The sequence below is a fragment of the Danaus plexippus genome, chromosome Z, assembly GCF_018135715.1.
Source record: "Danaus plexippus chromosome Z, MEX_DaPlex, whole genome shotgun sequence".
Lineage (NCBI taxonomy): Eukaryota > Metazoa > Arthropoda > Insecta > Lepidoptera > Nymphalidae > Danaus > Danaus plexippus.
The window spans coordinates 11,731,411-11,752,179 of record NC_083559.1 but is presented as its reverse complement, the minus strand read 5'-3'; the positions used below and the strand labels follow the sequence as shown (position 1 = coordinate 11,752,179).

At 33.9% G+C, this 20,769-nt stretch overlaps 1 protein-coding gene across 5 annotated transcripts; it reads left to right on the top strand.

The window, feature by feature from the left end:
• The first annotated feature begins 1,049 nt into the window (after positions 1 to 1,049).
• Positions 1,050 to 19,551, top strand: LOC116778173 (uncharacterized). 5 transcript variants are annotated; one of them, XM_032672092.2, is made up of 10 exons: positions 1,050 to 1,235; positions 1,567 to 1,635; positions 3,739 to 3,913; positions 5,316 to 5,382; positions 5,455 to 13,933; positions 14,305 to 14,411; positions 14,533 to 14,718; positions 14,811 to 16,948; positions 17,051 to 17,482; positions 17,658 to 19,551. In XM_032672092.2, exons 3-10 carry the CDS (start codon positions 3,747 to 3,749, stop codon positions 18,955 to 18,957), a joined length of 12,876 nt encoding a protein of 4,291 aa, XP_032527983.2. In that variant the 5' UTR covers positions 1,050 to 1,235; positions 1,567 to 1,635; positions 3,739 to 3,746; the 3' UTR covers positions 18,958 to 19,551. The 5 variants fall into 5 exon arrangements, with proteins under 5 accessions (XP_032527983.2, XP_032527984.2, XP_061382443.1 ...); XM_061526459.1 differs by lacking the exon at positions 1,567 to 1,635 and having other exon boundaries at positions 1,051 to 1,235; positions 5,455 to 12,155; positions 12,495 to 13,933; XM_032672093.2 differs by lacking the exon at positions 1,567 to 1,635.
• The last annotated feature ends 1,218 nt before the right edge of the window (positions 19,552 to 20,769 follow it).

Below are 20,769 nucleotides of genomic sequence, written 5' to 3'. Positions count from 1 at the left end.
CTATTAAGTGTGTTCGCGGGAATTCTAAGGCTAGTGAATAAATACAGCTGTGTAAGAAAGAGACAGTTGATATTTTTTCTTTAAGGCACTAAGTCTATAAGTTGAATTTGCTATTAATAAATTTGTTAAAAACAACTACTTACTATCACAAGATAAAAGGTATTAATTTTTGCTAACAATACAAGGTGTAAGCGTTAGATAAATAAACCAACTTTACCTTAATGCAGTAAAGGACGCAAGCAAGTAAAAAGTATAATCGCTGTGCTAATCATTAATCATTAAAAATGATTTATTTACAATGCACATATAGGAACGCTAAGAACAAATATTACTACAAATATTTCACGTTTATATTATTCAGATCACAATTAAAAACCGATTTTAGTCCTAAATATTTAAGATAAACTTGTCACGTTCAAACCAGTAATACATATATTATTCTATAGCACAACTCAGACACAGTTCCCTTTTGACTAAATTGTGACTCACGCGGACGTCATAATATTAATATTATACTTTTTCATCGATGTGGCCAAGGCATGGTTAGACGAAATTAAAAATAACTTTTTATGAATTTGACAATTTCTGTTTAGTAGTATATGAATTGTAAAGTAACAATTAAAAATATTAATTTTTACACACACACAAGATAAGTGAGGATATAAGAAGATTATTGATCAAGACAGTCATAATCACAATCTATCTTTATTTCACTTCACGGTACGGTAAAAGCTGCCTTGTATCTGGTACGTATAAAGTTGAAAACAAAAGACATTTTAAAAAACTAAAAATGATTGAAGGTTCCTTGATTATGGCGTGTAAAACAACGTTATTCAAGACAGACGAAGATATCGGTCGCTAAATCATTAACATTGAATAGTGATTTAAGAGCACTGAGACCAAACCATGGTAACAAATTACAATTATTTATCTCTTACGTGTTTAAAAATACACTCGCGTAACTTCACTGGCGTTCAGCCGTCGAATGAAGTTGTATAATACTCGACGCTTGGCGGTGGGGCGTGGCGCGTGGGTGCACTTTGCTAACATCGACCACTACATTCCACTCATATATACGAACAATATGTCAGTATCGTCGGTTCCCGAAGAGTGAACAAAGGATAGGTGCTGTACTGCGTACATTCCTTAAGGAAGAAAATATAAATGTTGTAACCGTGGGTTTCCTATCTGTGTCTAAAATTAAGAAGTTTTTTGTTTTTGCTTAGCTTGAACAGGTTAGTGTAAATTCAATTCAACGCTTATGAACGGGTCTCTAACGTTATGAAAGTTTTTAGGCATGCAATGGTGTCCGCCATTAATAGTGCACGATAAGTTAGTCTGTATCACCTCCGGGCCTTCGTATAAATGTAACCTATATCTATTTGATTGCAAGTGAAATAATTCTACCAATTGCTTCGGCTATGAATATGATATTCCATGGATACAGAATAAATATAGAAACAATAAATTCGTAAACTGAGACATGTAAACAACGGTTATTTACGATAGTGGTGTTTACTTGTATGAATGAATAGCATTCAATAAATACTTGTTCGTTTTTATAAGGAGCTCAAGAGTCAAGCGAGCAGTGTTGCATAACTTTTAAAACCATATTAGAATGCTTTGGAGTAAAAGGTATGTCATAAGTATTTAAATATAATAGATGTATAACGTTGGTAGATGTTGTGAATCAGTTTTGATTATTAAGTTTTATATCTTATCTTTTAATAAATGAAAGGAAAGTTTAAGTGTATAAATTTATTGTTAAATAATAAAGCTTTCTGTCTCGTTGTCAGCTTAATTTAGGGTTCGCTTAAAATCCACATCATACAATGTAATCGCGAGTCAAGTTAAAAAACAATAACTTTAAAATTATTCTAAAAGTTACTCTATGCGCAACTCGCTGGGAGCGGTCAGTGATCGCGCAGGCCGGCGAGCTGTTCTGGGAATAGGGATTAACAAGGCGACGCCATTTTGTCGTTCATTTTGATTCGTGCCGTGAAACTGAGGGGACGAGTGACGGCACTGGCGCGTCCACGTCGTGTCTTGCTTTGTCTGCAAATTAAACAAAAAATAAACATATATTAATTACTAACAAGGTGCTAATGTTATTAATATCTTTTGTGACATTTATAGTGATGATAGTGCCGAAATTTTATTTTTTCGAAAGAAATCTTAAAGAATGCACCAAGCTGTTTGTTATACGTAATTTCTAAGTGTCTAATTCAAACTTATTGTAGTGACGTGACAAGTGTTCTAAAGAATATTTTTGACCCATAAATTCTGTCTACGGTTATATTTCATTCTATTTTATATGAAAATCAAATCCTTTTAAAAGTAAGGTTAGTGAAAATTCAATATTGCTTTATACAGCGCACTCCATATTGGTCTGAGTCGAATGCGTATTACGAATACGTACGAAGATACCCGAGATCGGTTCTACGACGTCGCTGGGTTGCATTGGATATGAAAAATATTCTTGCAATATTAAATATTCTTTTGTTGCGTTTTAGTATATTATAAATAATAATACAAAGTGATTTTATTTTAAATTTGTAAATGTGATGTAGGATTATGAATTTTATGAATATCTAGATAAATGATATTTTACATTTCTTATTCGTTTTTGGGATCCATCTAAAAAGCGTAATGAATAAAGGAGTTGATATAATGTATATTTATCTATCACTTTTAACATAATCTATTATTCTAAATTTGATTAATTTATTGAAATGACAATTCTTTTGATCGTTATTATTGATAAGTTAAAATTTAAAACGTATTCGATTTGATTTACGAGCCGTTAGGAGTGAAAAAGAAGTTAGTTTTTGGATGAATACATTAAATTTATAAATATACTATCAACATTAACGAAGACCTTTTCGATTGAATATGATTGAAATATATAGGTATATCTTGTGGCACTGCAGTAGTCCTGGGGAAAATACTGTACCGCTTACACTTTGAACATTTTTGAGACTTTTCAATACATTTTCTATACTTTATGGATCTTACAATAACTATTTTAATGTTTCGTTAATATTCGTGCATGAAAAATGTGTCTTAGTTTTATTTTATGTAACATGATGAATGTAATTGAATAAAACCTAATCACATTGCGTCTTAGGAAACCTATGTTTTATGATGTAGAATATTCCACACCTCATCCAGAAATTCTATTAAGTAGTTGATCTGAAAAACAAAAGTGAAAACTTAAGTATTATTCGAGTCTATCTTTTACTATTGTTTTTTATTATAACAAAAATCGATCAACGCCTTTAAAATAAAATCTATTTCCTGAAACCAAAGCAAATATTTTTACAAACTTAACAAAGATACTGTATAACAAAGTGGATATGACTTTGTTTCGCTTTATGACGAAATGGGACAGTCAGCGACTACTTCACCTGATGGTGACCGGATGCGATAATCCTCGGATATGTGCAAGACAGTGAATAATTTGCTGCCTTCGAATTGTAATTTTTTGCCATAATATTCGCAAAAAACTCAATATGCAGTGATTCCTATATAGAAAAAATATAATTTTTTCAGGTTTAGGAAAAGTTTCTGTTAAACTATTGATAATTACAATAATTTTTTCACACACAATGATTGTGGTTGCAATCACTAATATGCCTTGTTAATTCATTAACAAGCAATTATTGACTTTAGGGTTTAAAACTTCTTTAGCTATGATACCAATTCGTTATTGTATATTAAAGTAACTATACATTTCAGCCAGAAATATGGAGTTCAATTACGATCGCAAGTTCCAGGAGATGAAAAAATACATTCCATTCTTGGAAAGTATGATCAAAAGACTGGAAAAAACGCATTCTCCCACAAATCCACGACAGGCTCAATTGGATAAAATAAGATCCCTGAGGGATCTTCTGATGGATAAAAGGAAAAGGTGCACAATAAAATATTTTAGTGTTTTTTACATCTTTAAGGGTACATTTCCATTAGAATGTGAGGTGAATCGCAACAGAAAAATTATTTAATAATAGTTTAAGGTATAATCGACAATTAAATTATTATTAATAATTAAAGATATATTCAAGAATAATATTATTAAATGTAATTGAAAGTTTTTAGTGAAGAGATTAATTGTTATTTTTGGAATAGTTATCTTCGTACGATTTTTACCCACCCATTCAATGGAATAGGACTCTTTGTGACTTGTTTCGGTCAATACAAAAGTTCTTTTCTTTAATTTTTTTTCTAATGAAAGATTAAATTTAAATGATGAGGAGAGAAGAAGTACCTTATGGTACCACTGTTATCAGTGGAAATAAGATTTTAATATTGAAAATAATCAGAAATATATGGGCGACATTTCAAGTTCATTTGAGTACAAAAACTGTAAACCATAATTAAGAGCGGCCGTTTAAAATTTAAATTTTGGTTTAAGGAAACATAAAGCGTGTTTAATTAGGGTTAATGATATATAACACGCATTTTAAAATGATAATTGGAGTGACAATAAAAAAGAAACAGTACGTGACGTTGACATTCTCCATAACTATAGTATTTACTTTTTGCTTGGTAGGTTGCTAAAAAAAGTTTGATAGTTTAAAATAATTATATTCTTGCCATTTATGACACTAACGTTTTATGGTAACGTTATTTTACATTGATGGTTAACAGCCAAATACAATTCATATTTTTATGAATTCCAAATGTAACAAATTTTTATGCTTTGATATAGCAAAAAAAAAGAAAATCGTTAGGTTATAAATCTAAGGGTATAATTATTAAAAATCACAGGAGGTTGCCATGAGGTTATAAGGTTTCTCATACTATAATAATTATACAGCCAAAAATTAATTGAATATTATTATAAAAAATATTTTGTATTTTAAAACAATTCTACGTCATTTTTAGTTCGTTTTCTTTGTATTAGAGCATATTTAGCGTTTGATTAGTTAAATGAACAACTTTTAATTCAAAATAAATCAATAAGATGTAATAATCCCCTTTTTCTTTCTCCTAACGATCGCTGTTCTTACGGAAACAAAACAGTTACAACAACATAAATTTTTCTACCACTGCAGTTTGGAGGAACGATAAAGATGTAATGTTACGATGGAATAAAAATCCTTATGTTTATTACAAGAATTATTGATTTATATTTAGTTTTTGCAGTCAAATAATTGTCTTATTTTAGCATTTTGACCAATATATGGATTAAAAGAGAAAATTACTGATATAGCATTACTTAAACTATTCGTTAGCATACATTTCAAAACAGTGTTTTGCATAAAAATAAGCGTTTAAGGAAAATATTAAATTAAGAAATATTTTATTTACAGGATGAAAATGGATAATTTGCTTAAGTGTGAACAAGTTTTAGTCAATTTGTATGCAAAAGTAGAGCAGGTTCGTAATAGATGTTTCTGTACGCATTTTATCAGCAATTTTTAACACTCACCAGAGATTTTTTTGTTATAGGGGAAGTCACCTGGACAGGATAAAAGTACAACCTCCGAATCGAGAAATGCAAATTTTAATGTAGTGAGGAACAAACTCAAGACAGTGGCATCCAAATTTCATACCAATGGTAATGACACACTACCGGAAATTGCAAGGGCAAATGATGTTGAAGAATCATGTGTTCCAGGAAGTAAAGAACCTGCCCTATTTCAGCGAAGACCTAACATATCTTCATCAATACGAAGCATATCTCCAGGATGTAAAAAGGATTTTTCACCTAAAAATACTACAAAGGATTACTCTCACCCGCTGTTGTCACCGGACCGCAATCCTAAATCTTATACAAGAGATTACTCAGAAGAACAATCATTGTTTGTAAGAAGATCACCTAAAAATCCACCCCGAGTAGTCTCACCTTCTTACAATAAAAAAGAACGGAAGAAATCTTTAGAAGAAGATGTAAATGTCAAGAAATTAAAAGATCTTAATATTACTCTTCAAGTTCCTGAAGATAGTCTTCATTCACTTAATACAAAGGATATTGTAGCTAGGATTATTAATTGTAATGATAACGATGTTGACATTGAAACCCTGCGCGGGTTAAGAACTCAAATATTGGGAGAACTAAAAGAAACTGGTTCAAAAGATGATATATCAGATATTATACTAAAATCTTATAAAAATAAGGATGGAAAAAACAAGAAATCTGAAGAAGTAGAAGAAGGTGAACTTTCAGATAGTGAAAGTGAGACGATTGAAAGTATTTATGGTAGTTTAGTTGTAATGAATAAAGATAAATCTAATAAATTTGTAAAATCTGAAAAATTGGATATGACAAAGCCTTGTAAAATACAAATTTGTTTGGTAATTAATCCAGAGAAACAAAAAGAGAGTCTACCAATTGAAGACAACAAAATTAACTCTAATCTTGATATCTCTGATTTTGAATTATTTGAAAATGTAGACAAGCAAAATAAAACACTTGAATCTGAAAAAGCTTGTAATACTAATGATCAACATGATGTTATAAAAACAAACGTTTTGCAAAAACCAACTTCCGAAGTAACCACATCCGAAACGCAAGGGATTAGAAATGACACATCTCAAACTGAAATAAATGATAAATCGAAACAAGATGCTTCTCACAATTCACAGGGTATTCATCCAATTTCAAATGATAGCACCAGAATTGACTCCAATAAACCTTCGTCTGAAGATGTGCAAGGTAAAGGAGTTGAAGAAAAGGATCATACGTCATCGGAAGAGAATCAAACTTCCTCAGAAATTACCCATGATGACCCTAACAGTTTTAAAGCTTTATCTAGCAAACAGGATGTAGAAATTCCTTTATTAAATTCTCAAAAAAGTCAATCGAACTCTGATAAAATTGAAGTATCAGAAATTGATATTTTGCAAGCTTTGAAAAATGAAATATTAAGTGAAACATCTAATGTTCTTAGCTCAGATGTCGAAGCGCCTCTTTTTCAGCCAAAAGTAACAAAAGTAGCTAATGCTGAAGAAATAGGATATAAGAAGAGGATATCCATTGAAAAATATAAGTCTAAAGCAACTAACAAATCGGTACCTAATTGTGATTCAGAGAATGGTTCCAAAGAAGAAAGTTTGAGGAAACAAAGTCTGAAACTCACCGAAAAGGAATGCGAACGGTTTTTTTTGTCTAATGTACCGTTTGAATCTTTTTCCGATACTGAAGATAAATCCAATTTGTCAGTCGACGACGTTTATGGAAATTTAGCACCAAAATCACCTGATCATGAGGATTTTGCAGATACGGGTCTTAAACCACCTATAATAATACCTATTGACCCAGTTGAAATGCCGGTCGTAACTTCAGAAAAAGATATAGACATGAGAAAGATTTTGCCACAAGACGTAGGTAACATTATAACACCTACACCAATTCTCCCCGAAAATACAAATGTTTTCACTAAAGAAGGCATGTCATTCAATAATGAGCTGCAAATATCAAACTTGACAGACCCTCGAATGAACAGAGATGTTACTATCATGAATCATCAAGTAAAAGGAGTTTCTGTTTTATCTTCAAACCACCCTTTAAACCCAATAAACTCAATAAACGAAAATTTCACCCCTAATTTCAATCAAATCATGCCAATTAACATGCCCGGTTCTACTCCTAACATAATTGGTAATTTGCCTCCAAATAGAACCGCTGTGACTTTGTCGCCCAGCTTGGCGCCAAATTTGACACCGAGTAGAATACAAAATATCGGAGGAAGTATGCCTCCAAATAACCTAAATAATTCAATGCCTTATGATACTCCATCCAGAAAAACATTGGACAATGATGATATTCTCAATCATAAACAAGTTTACACTACAATATATCAAAGTTTTGAGTCTCAGGTTTATAATGAAAAATCACGAAAGTCGCGATGGTCCAATGACAATAACGTTCCATTTTGGAAAGATATTGATATACCAAGAAATACCTCTAATAAATTACCTGCTTGGGACAATCAACATAATTCAATAAACAATTCAAACACCATGCAAAATTGGGAAGAGGTTGGAAACTTGAGAAAACCATCTAATGCGCGGGATAACGAATATATGGCAACATATGATAGCTACAATGTTGATTCAAGGGATCCATATATAAGAGACGACTCGCAAGTGCCAGCTAGACATTCATTTAGAAGGATAGATTGCCCTTCAGCGACAATTACTTCTTTTAGTAGTTATGACTGTCCACCTACGCCGACCCATCCATTTGGTAGACCAGAGCCTTCGATGACATCTTCCCATAATTTTGGAGGATCTGAGTACACTCAAGTCGCCTTCGCACAAAAATTCAATAAATCCCAGGATCGAAGACAAAATAGGAATTCAGATTATGATAATTATCATGCGCGGGATCAAGGCAGGGAACGATATAATAATTATGACTCAAAATTTATTTCCATTTCTCATGAGTTGGATCAATGTAATAGGTTTAACCGTTTAGATCCGTATAGGCAGAATGCGGGAAGACATGATAGAAATAAATTTTACGAACAAAATGAAAGTAATTTTCGGGAGCCATTGTCCCGTCGAGAAATTGACTGTTGGCAATATAACAGGGAACTAGAAGGAGAACGTTTTTTCACAAGACATCGTGGGGGTTCTGCAAATTATGATCATCGTCATCAAAATGAATCGAATAGTTATGATAAAAGAAATCGACGTGGCCATTATGTCGAAAGGTCAAATAGCAAAAATACAAGGGATTTGTCACCATCTTTATCTCAGTTACCTCAGACTGTAGGAGCTGTACCTTCAAAAGATAAAAAAGTTGGCGTTCATTATTACTCTGGTAACTCACTTTCAATCGATAAGAATTCCAAAAATTCGTCATTTGAAACAAAAACAGGTGATAAACCAAAATTTGACGCTCGTAGGCAACGCGCTTCAAGTGTTGGAAGATCGATTTCAAGCTACCCCAATGAGAGTCGAGGTTTCAACGTTTCAAAACAATCTTTGAGCATAACAAAAAGTGAAGCCATGAGAAAGTCTTTCCAAAGATCAAGTAGTGTTGGAAGAGAAATAAAAGGGGGCGCAAGTGATTTTAAAGACATAAAAGAATCCTTAAAATCGTTCAAATTAAAATCAGACTCTAAAGCCTCAAGTTATTTTAAGAAAAGTGAGGAACCTGGCAGAGCTACGTCATTCTTACCAAGTTATAAGTCGGCCAATAAAAGAGAAATATTGGAATCAGGAAAAAAATCTCTCAATGCTTGTGTAAAATATTCACCAAGAAAAAATAATAGAGACCCAAGAATGTGCCGTGAGTCTAACGAGATAAAAAATAAGTTTAAAGACAAGAAAAATGATTCACGAGATTCTAAAAATTGTGGCATAGTTTACACAAATGATAACATTACTAAAGGTACTATTTTAGGATCTGGATACGGTGTGAAAAATTACAAAATACCAAAGATAAAGCGAAATAACGAAATGACAGAGACAGTTACTAGTGATAGCTCTCAAGGGAATGAAATACAAGACAACGCGGATAGTGATTGCCAAAAAGCTGCAAAGGGGGGTGAAATGAAAAACAAATCCCTAATTGATTTATCGAGTCAAACTCTTGCAAAAGATATAAAATTGTTATCAGGTGAACAGGAGAGGGTAGAAGGTGATTATGAAATTCCAGCTGTAATAAAACAAACAGATATTGAATCCGACAGTGAAAAACAGCTCAATAATAGACAGCATTTGAAAGAAGATAAAAATGTTATTGTACCTGAAACTTCTTTTGCTCATGAAAGAAGAGTAACTAGGTCTGCCACAAAAAATGTTTCTGCAGAAAAAACCTTTACTGAAATATCACCCATCCAAAAAACAAGAAGACAAAAGAAATCTTTTGTAATTGAATCTGATTCCGACGATAATGATGCCATTAAATCTATTAAGAAAAATAATTCTACAGAAAATAATAAATTGAATGCGGCCATAACTGAAAAACCAAATGTAGACAGTACTAAATCACAATTAGGTGCTGCCAATCATTGTGAAAAAACGAAAAATGAATTTACAAATTCTAGTTTGGGAGTGGATGATATCGATATTTTTTCTGACAATGTTATATCAGATCCTGTAATAGATAATATAAATGACTTGATTGCGGATTTAGATGACGATTTAGAGTCACATAAGACTTTAGAGTTTAATAATACTGATTTTTCTAAAGATGTGAGTTTCGAAAATATGTTGGACAACGTTTCAAAACCATGTTACAATAAAAACAAATTAAATATACTTAAAAATGTACAAATTTCCGATGAAATGGTCACGACTCGTGATGCAGTTGCACATAATGCAAACATGGTCGATACCAGTTTGGTTATAATAAACGATGAAAAAGGAATCAGTTACAATCAAGAAGACCAACAAGAGAGTAACTTAGATGTTGGTAATACTAATGAAGAATGTAATTCACATCATATTTTAAGTAAAGAACGGGATGAAAACATAAATCCTCCTACGGAAATTATAAAAAATGTGGAATTAAATAATGAGGCTATTGGGTCCACCACATATAATCGTCCAGAGAAAAGCCCGGCTAATAACATCGAAGTCCGTAAAAAACTTACTGGTCATGGTTATATGACGACACCTGATAGTACTATTGAAAATAGTGACATTAAAGAGACCAAGTCGGACGGAAATTGTCTCGAAATGACTAACAAACCCACAATAGAAATGATGGATTCTGATATATCTTCCACTGACCATAACTTGAGAACGAAAGCGAATATGACGGAATTCAGTTTATCTTCTACAAACAAAACGCAAATAGAGTCAATTGGTAAGCTTTTATCAATCTTACAGGATAAGTCAAAGATTAGAGAACTTCTTGGTTTGTTAGGAGATCAATCCAGTGAGTGCGAAAAAATTAAAAAGAAATTAGAGAAGCTAAGTGAACTTGTGTCTGACGATGAAGAGATCATCAATGATTCAGAAACAAAGAATAAAGACGAAAGCCAAAATAAGGGTACAGATCCTGAATCTCAGTCGAAGACTCTACAAAATACAAATATTGTGAATTCGAAAGATAAAACTTCATCCAATGACAATGTAGGTGAAGCGGTTTCAGAATCGAATAATTTGAATCTACAAAAAGAAATACTTAGTCCATTAGAAATAAATATGGAAGACTGTGAAAGGGTCTCAAAAATAGAATCCGCAAGTAAGGAAAATGAAGGACCAGATACGGTCGCAAATAATGTTAAAACTGTCATTAAAAAAGTTTCAGTTCCTAAAAAGCGCAAAAAGAAAACTTTTATAAAGAAAAGGTGTAAAAAAAATAGTCGTTTAGCTCGATCAGACGCCGCAGAATTAAAGGTTGGGAACCCTCCCGTAAAAAAGCCATGTAGAGAATTGAAAAAATTACAAGAGGATATAAGAGAAATGTTCATAAGAGATGACGTGCTTAATTCGACTGGAATAAGAATGTGCCGTATTGCAAAATTGGTTGATGAAAAACGCAACAAAAATCAAGAAAGTATAGCTCATGTTGAACCTGAACCGATAGTAGTTCTAAAAAAGTTTAAAGATATTATGGCGTGTGGAGAAGACGCTTCATCTATAGAAAAAGGAAAAAAAGCTAAAGGCAAAAAAAATTTAGAAAACGAAATAAAAAGCAAATCGGTACAAACTTCTAAAGTTAAAACTACAGAAAATAATAGTGATCCGTATGATTTTGAGACAGACTCTATAAAAGGGACAAGTAACCGTAGTGATAAAAACGACAGTTCGGGATCAGATTTCGAATCCCTTGGTTCATCGAAAACATTCGGTAGCAATGAACTTTTAACGGAAATTAAGAAAACTAAACGCAGACGTCGTAAAGGATGGAAATCTGGAATTATAAAGTCCAAATGTAGAAAGAGGGTAATTAATCAGAAACAAAATGAAAATATTGCCGAAAAAGAATCCGTAGTACCAAAAGTTGACGTTACGATACCTGACTTGAATTGTTACATTGATAAAATGTATTGCTTCCGAAAGAAAGACACTACTTATGATTGTCGTCTTTGCGTCTATAGTGGTGAAGAAATAGTAAATCATTATAAAAAGCATCATCCCCGCTCAGAAATTCCATGTTCAAGAATGAGTCCAGCTGTCGCAAAGTCAGCGATAACAGAAGCAGAAGAAGTCAATATTCAAGCTATTAGTAAAATAACTCCAAAAAAGTATGTGTGCAGATTTTGTTTTAAGGAATTTTCTAGAAATAAGCCCTTAATTGAATCATTCTTTTGGCATGTCGTAAGCGTGCATACTGGTGAATATAAGCAACTTTGTTCAGAAGGTAGTAATAACAATAGCAGTTTATTTATTTTAGATATCCCCCCGCCTCCTACAGAGGCAAAAGGCCAGTTACTTGGTTATATTTGTGGAAAATGTAATTATACTCAAATATCTATAGAAAATCTTAAGACACATGTAATTTTGAGACACAATGACGAACCAACTCCAGTTTATAATATTAATTTAGCTTCTTTGACTCGACCATATATTAATAGTCTTTTCAGAGTATTGGGGAAAGAAAATGAAAATATACAAAAAGATAAAGAGTCTTCTCGAGTGCTAAGAAGTTCCCGTTCTAATAACAGTTTTTCTGAAACTGCAGAACATGAAAATAATTCTTTCACAGAGTCTAGTGAAAACCTAAATGAAAGCTTATTAACTACTAATGGAGATGATTCCATAGAAAATACAGTTACGAGAGAAAATATTAAGTCAAAAATTACTTTTGAAAACAATATCATGGATGATATTTGCAATGATAAAGACTCCGATGACAAAGACTTGCCCGTTCTAAAAATTGATGCAGGTACTAATGATACAAGTAGAAGTGAACCAGAAAAAGATGGTTCACATGTTATAGAACCAGAACTAAAGAATGCTATAGACACCAATACTGAAACCCAACTCAACAAGGGGCTCAAAGATTCATCTGACTTTCCACTAGATTTATTTGATTGTCCTCATTTCAAAATAAAATATAACAACACTGGTTCCAAAGAATACATATGTTGTATTAATGGTAACCTGCATTACAGAACTACGCTTCTAATTTCTTTTAAAAAACATGTTGAAATGAAACATTCAGAAAATTGGGATGGCTATTGCTATGTTTGTAAAGTGATAGTTACACCACAAGGTACACATTTCTTTAAAGATTGTTTGTGTCACTTCCTTGATAAACACGTTGACGATTTTCCGATTTTGGAAGAAACACCTGAAAAACCTTCAAGTATTGCACCTGCTGTAGTTACTGAAAATGAACCTCTTGTAGTGGACCAAGAACCCAAAACATATATTAATGTTCGTCCAATATCGGAGCTGATCTTAGATTCAAATAAGGATAATTCTGCATTGTCGGAAGTCAAAAATGCTCCAGTTTTACCTATCATAGAAAACGTTATTAGTATGGGATCCCCAGTGGGAAGTCCACGACGTAGTCCATCTTATCACACTACTAGTAATAATAGTGTGCCTTTCGAGAAACTGTATAAGTATGAAGAAGTTCAAGCCGAAATGATGTCTAAGAAACACCGGGTTGTCTTGGATGTCATGATGTCGGAAAACAAGTTAGGTCATGTTTTCAAATGTTCAGGACGATTTTGTTCATTTACATCTGATAGTGCTGAAGACGCATTACTTCATGCATCGACGCACGTGCGGCTTGGTGGAGAGGAAGCATTAAATTGTGTTTATTGTGATTTCGATTGTCATCAAAATGCAATAGATTTGATAACACATGTATTTAAAAGTCATGGATTCTGTCAATATATTTGCGGGAAGTGTTTCTACCGTGCAGCCGCAAGTCAACTTGTGGAAGCGCATCTCAAGAGAGTACACGATGCCCCTACGTCAGTTACAATTTTACATACTGCATTTAAAACTGGTTGTGAGGAAGATTTCGTACTATCTCGAGACGTTGCGGTTCCTCATTACATTTGCAATGGTATGTTTTTGTTTCTTCACTAAATGAATCTGTATATTCAATTTATGCTTTTTCAAAATAAAATATAGTTTTTATTTTTACAATGGCATACGTTTCTCAAAAAAAATTGTGGGCATCGCATTTTACTCTAGTATGTGTTAAAACACAGGGCTTGAATCAATATTTATTTAATTGTTTCAATAACATGAGGATTTAGTCGTCATGGCTAGACGGCGAAGAAAATGTACACACGGTATGTTTACATAATAAAAGAAGCATAACCATTGTCTTTTAGTACGCTTACATTTAACACGTCTTCGACTTAATTCTTAATAAATAAATCGTTTGTTACTCCGTCTCATAAAGAACCCTAATTTTTTTTGTATTCTCAGGTCAAAGTGATTCCGAGGGGCAGTGTATGTTTCAAACTTATACTCCGGGAAAATTCTGTGAACATCTTCAGATCCGTCACGCCTCAGCCGCTGATTTTAAATGCTTTGTAAGATTCTTTTTTCATCATTGTTCTGTTTTTTATACTCTTTCATTAAAACCGGAAGTATGTTAAAGTTTTGTGAGTTTAAAAAATTTTTGGTCTAGTAATTCCTTAATTATAATTTCAGATGTGTTCCGCTAAAGCTACAGCGCCAGCTGATTTGGTCAGACATTTGAAAATTCATGGTTTAAAGTTATATCAATGTTGTTGGTGCATTCACGGAGCTGACAATGAATCCGAATTATTAGCACATGCTTCAGCCTACCATCCGACAAAACTACCTAAAGCCTATTTACGGATTATAACCAATAAGGTATTTGTTATAATGCCAAAGGAAATTTTAGTAATTATAATGTTTAATCTACATTTCAAAATATTGTTAAATTTTCCTACAACTTTTTCCAGGACGGGTTATCTGATTTGAGAGTTTTGCCGCTAGCACATTTAACTAAAGCGAATGTTACCGCAAAAGAAATTATTATGAGCAAAGTTCAAGACAATCCTGTAAAAGAGGCAGAAAGATCCATAGAATTGGAAAAACTTTTGGGACAAACCTGCCTTAAGGTTGAAACTAATGCCTCGTCAGAAGAAACGAATACACAATATAAAGATTGTGAGTTAAGCTTTGATAATGATTCTGAAATTAAACCTGTTGAGTCAAATGATGAAGCAACTCCGACAAAAGCGCAACCAGAATTTGTCCCAACCAGAGTGAGCACCCCCATATCGGCAGTAAAGGAGGCTCTTTCTAAAAATGAACAGGAAACTTCAATGAAACCTGAATTATTAGATGTAGAAAAAACTGTAGAAATTCAACCGGTTGTATATTGTTTGGATAGCGATGAAGACAATTCTGTTCAAAGCCCCCTTGAATCGAACAATACAGCCATTAGAGAAGAGATAAAAGTTCCTTTGAAAGACTTATTTATGTGTGCCAAATGCAAAATGGTTCTCAATACTGGTATTGGGTTGAAGCGTCACATGATGTGGTGCTATGCTGGGGTCACCGATCCTATTTCGTGTGCTCATTGTTCAATGAAATTAAACAAAAGTGATATCTTGAATCATTATTACGAGGTGCATAGTCTCGAAGGCAAGCCTCGGAAATTGGTATGTACTAAATGTCATCGTGAATTTAAGTCAGCTTCTCTTCTTAAAGAACATCGTAAATTAGAACATTCTAATACTGCTAATAAAAATAGTGAAGGAACGTTATCAACTGGTGTCAAACAAGTTGATGCTCCAAAAAAACGAAAGAGATCTGTAGGAAGCAAAGAAAAAACGGTAGTTCCAGAAAAAACAAGACGTTACGGACCTCAAGACGTGGACCTTCTGCCGATTAACCCAATATTAGATGATTTAGTATTCTGTTCACTCTGTGAATTTAATACGAAAGTCAAATTGAACATGGTAAGACATCTACAGTTGCATGCTCAACAACAACCAGTGCCGCAGACCGCACCGGTTAATCCGGTGCCTCATTTGGAGACGAATGAAAAACATTTCGACAAAATGGTCAATTTAGCTTCAAGTTCTATTGTTACTAGAACACCTGATAAGAACAAGAATGAGAATGCGATTATACTCCTACCCCCAGAAGCTGCATCGCGTTTCCCTAAATATGTGACAGAAAAACAGCGACTGACTTGTGGAGCAAAAGGATGTACTTACATATCCGTTGACGAGTCTATGTTGAAGTGTCATTGGGAAACATTGCACGCCGATTGTAGCGAGTTTCATTGCGTACATTGCCCCCCTCATCAATTTTTCGATACGTCGCAACCGTTGACTTCATCCAGGATTATCGCTCATCTGAAAATGCACGATTCTCAGTTGTATGCTTGTTCGTTGTGCACATACTATCACCATAAACGCGAAATAGTTCAAAAACATTTAGTAGATACCCACAAGAGTGGACAAGTTATGGTTGTAAGAGAGGGAGCCACGACAACTTCCATAACAAACCCAATTCAAAATGCTGCGCCCACAATGGATTTAAAACCATGGCAATGTGGGTTGTGTTGTTTTAAGAGTCTCCTTCAACCAGAGGTGGTAGATCATTGTGCTAAAGAACATAACTCAAAGATGCAATACAAATGTGCTTTTTGTACGTTCAGAACATCAAACGCAGAGAACATATCAAAACACCAAGCGAAATCGCATCCTGAAAAACCTGAGGAGATTTTCTATTATTACTATCGAGAAGGCTCGATACCCAATGAGCCTGATGGTACTCAGAAGTGGCAGAGACAGAGACAAAATAACGAAATTTCTGAGCCTCAACTGAAGTGCGAGCCCCCAAACATTGATATTCCTCCCTTAGAACCGCTGTCGAAACCTGTGGTTTCACAAGTCGATTTGAATTTAGTTAAAAAAGAATTTATAGAACCAATTGAAGAAAAACTCGAAGATATTTGTCTTGAACTTGGTGAATTTTGCGACCCCAATGGCTTGAAATATAAATGTCCTTTCTGTGAAAATATAATGGACGATGACATTGAAATAATTCAATCGCATTTGTATGAAGAATTAAAATATAGGAAGTAAGTGTATATACCCTTATTTTATTTAGATAGATTTAGACGGTTTATTATTTGTCAAAACAAAGATATTTGAATTTTAATTTATTTTAATATAAATTCTAGGTGGGGTTGCAGTATCTGTTCTTATAAAGCTTTCCATAAAGCCGGATTAAGTGAGCATATGCAAGTAGAGCATTGTCAGAATAGAGAACCGATAGCTTTAGAAATTGATCACCGAGTTGAGACTTGGGTGAATATGTTATTGGCACATCAAACATCACTCATTGACAAGTACAAAGAAAATTTGCTAATACAGAAAGCTGAAATCTTCCGAAATGCTCCAGAAGTTAACAAAATTCAGTCAAATCAAAAGGAATTGTCTCAGAATACAACAAAAAGCAATAATTCAGACATTTCTATTGAAGAATTAAATAAGATATTTGGAGCATTCGGTGCACCGGTCAATCGTTCATACTGTTGTCCCAAATGTGAGGCTACGTTTAAAGAGGAGGATCTTATGCAAAATCACCTTGAAAGTGAATTAAATAAAATAAGGTTTGTATTTAAAAATGATAAAATAGGTCTATAAATCAAAAAATATGAAGTATTATTAGTGACTTATCGTAAAGCTCAACTATATAATTCTAGGCCTTGATGATTACGACTATATCGTCCTAACCACTTAAATTGTACGAACCTGAATGCTTATATAGTATAACTACAATTTCAGGTGGTTCTGCAGCGCATGCTACCTGACCTTCCAGACATTTCACGAAGCGCAGTTCCATTGTCGAAGCGCTCACCTGTCTCTTCGCCCTGCAGCTCGGCCCAGTGAAGCGCCCCGAGACCCAAGCGCAAGGGACGCCTGGGTTAGTACCGTACTAACAGTACAAAGGCTCAGCATGGCCGAAGAACCCCAAGTTCAGACGGGTTCCAAGAAAGATTCCAGACTCGACGAATCTTTGCTAGTCGTTCGTTACGAAGAAGATATCCCTACCCCGGATTTCCACCAACCTCAAGTTCCCATTCCCACAGATAGTGATGAAGAGAAATTAGTTATTGACGAACCAGTTGAAAAGGATGCAGTCGCCTCTAGCAGTCGCAATTGCACGATTTGTGGGCAAGTGATACCGCAACGCCAACAGATGCGCAACCACATGCTGAAACATTACAACCTTAAATCGTATGATTGCGGCTATTGTTCATTTAATGGGACTAGATTGAGTATTATTAATCACCAGAAGATAAACCACGCTCCAAAACCCTTACTCTTAATGAGTGCATCTATACCGAATGTGCCACCACTAGAATATGCTAGAAAACTTAGTGCGAATGATAGCATTATATGTCTTGTGTGCAGAAATAGTATTATTGAATCAGAAGTCAAAGACCATGTCCACCCTAATGAGATCGTAAGCTTCGCCAAGAAGGGCGATGTTGTTTTAAAATGTATTTATTGTTCAGCACTTAGTAAAGATCTGCATACACATTCGATGCACCATCAAAAACTTCATCAGAAAATGGAAAGTAGTTATACAACCATGACATTTAGCCCTGCTGAAGATAAAGAGAAACCTTACTATTGCAAAAAGTGTGAAAAGACATTCTCATTACTGAAACAATTAAAAGCTCATTCTAGAACTAATTGTTCCGGGACTTCTAGAATGCCCATAGTTAGTATAAATAAAATGAAGTTAGACGATGTCGGAAAGTCGGACAAAGTCGGAAAGAAACGTAAAAATGATGATAATTCTAACATAACGTGTAAGAAATTAGCAAAAAAACCAACCACGAAATCCCAAATCAAGGTATTCGCTCGTAAATCAACAAGTTTACCTGGAGGCGGACAACGCAAGGGAGAATCAAGTCCATCGAAAAGGAACAAACCTAATGAAGAACTAAATTGTATTAAAACAAAGATGCCACTCTGTAAAAAGAGGGTACCGGTCAAAGTTAACAAGTTGAACGAAATTATAAATAAAAGCCCTATTGTGGTCGTCGAGAGGATGAAGATGGATGCAAAGAAGTAAATGTATGGAGGAGAATTTTATTAAAACATCTAAATGTTGTACTTATACTCAGTGTTTACTATTACTGAAGATATGTGTCTGTGATTTGTAAGTAGCTTTAGTTTTTAAGATAAATAATGATTACTTCTCAAGCATTTCTATGTTTTGTTTATTGATTTTCTTTAAAAATAGTACGGAAGATTATTGATAGAAGAAAGTTCAATAATTTAGTTTAATTATATAAGAAATGCAAAGTTTTCTGTACCCAATTTCCTTTCTTGCTTACATTAAATGTTGATACCATTTGTAATTTAAGCATCTCTGTTAGGGCAAAAGTTATATAAAGGAAATATAATATGTATTAAATAATATTACTCTTTTCGCTAAAGTACTTTAAGGTGATGTTGTAGTGTAACGGCTGCCCAAATTAATGTTACTTCCAATTGTTAAATATACCATTTCTATTTATAGTCATTTTGGTGTTTATACTGTTGTCTTTATTGACCATTACCGACTGTAAAATATGAATAGTGTTAGTGCAATACGTAACCACATTGTATCTTATCGATGTTTGTAATGTAAACATTTAAAGAAATATACATGGTATGTGTAATATTTTACCATATTTTAATTTTTTACCTAAACTCCTACATAACTGTAGTACATCGGATTGTAACTTTTTTTGTTATACTTTAGTAGGTACATAAGCGGCTCGCGACGGTAAGGTATAAAAAGATGAGGGGCAAACGCAAGCTTCATTGGCCCCTAAGGCACCTCAGGCCCCTAAGGCACCCCAGGTTCCTAGGCTCACACAGGCCCATTAGGCACCCGCGCAAACACCAGCAATCGGCCTAGCAGCTAGTCTGTGACTTCGCGAGTCACATAGACCCCGCGGAGGCGCAGACATTCGCCGCCAAGCTGAGGGCCTGCGATGGCAATCCTCAGACCCGCATAGGGCTATCAGAAACAGACAAGTCGAAACTAAAAAAAAAGCAAGCTTCATTCAATATTAGGCTGTTGACGCGTTCAGAGCGTTCGACTTTATTGACAGACGATAATCGATATTATAAACAGTGCTTATCAGCGCGACTGTGTCTTAATTTCTTTTGTAGTTATTTTATGAAATAGGTATTTTTTCTGGTTATTTTATTAAATAGGTATTGTTATATTATAAATTATCGTTCAAATTCCAAATTAATAATATTTCCATTTTATTTCTTTTTAGGTGAAGCAGAAGTAGAAGTAGTACGCATAGATTTTTAGATACCGATAGGTTAGTTTTGGCTAATTAATGTTCGTTTTTTTTTTTGTATTGAGTAGGTAAAAGCGTAGGTACTTTTATTGATTATAGTAGTTATAGGTAATTATATTAAAGTGAAGTAGATATAGGTAGATGGTATTACACAGGCGTTTCAGCTTTATTTTCATTTCTTTTTCTGTTGTAAGTTGTACATTTTTCTGGGTAGAAATCGATTAGAAAATTTTAGTTTAAATAGGCACTTAGATTTAGTGTAAGGTAGGACCTCTAACGTAGATTGTTTTGTAAGGTAACTGACAGCCTTTTCGTTACCGTCGATTAAAAATAAAAAACACAATGCCACCTAAAAAATGATTATCTTTATCTCGAACTACGAGTCAAGCTAAGAGAATGATAATTACGTGTTCTCAAGAATCGGCAGAGAAAGGGGCACATCGGTTAAACTCTCTGAGAGTTAGTGCCTCAACTTCTCGAGCCAATGAAAGCTCTCCAGAGAGAGATGCGATTAGCAGCTGACAGAGCGAGACGAGACTGAGAATGCAATACGGCTTACAGCTGATCATGAACGTGATATT

Coding starts and splice junctions, on each gene's coding strand:
- LOC116778173 (XM_032672093.2), top strand. CDS start 3,747: ATGGAGTTCAATTACGATCGCAAGTTCCAGGAGATGAAAAAATACATT. Junction 13,934..14,304: donor TCCTCATTACATTTGCAATG/GTATGTTTTTGT, acceptor TTGTATTCTCAG/GTCAAAGTGATTCCGAGGGG. Junction 17,483..17,657: donor AGTGAATTAAATAAAATAAG/GTTTGTATTTAA, acceptor CTACAATTTCAG/GTGGTTCTGCAGCGCATGCT.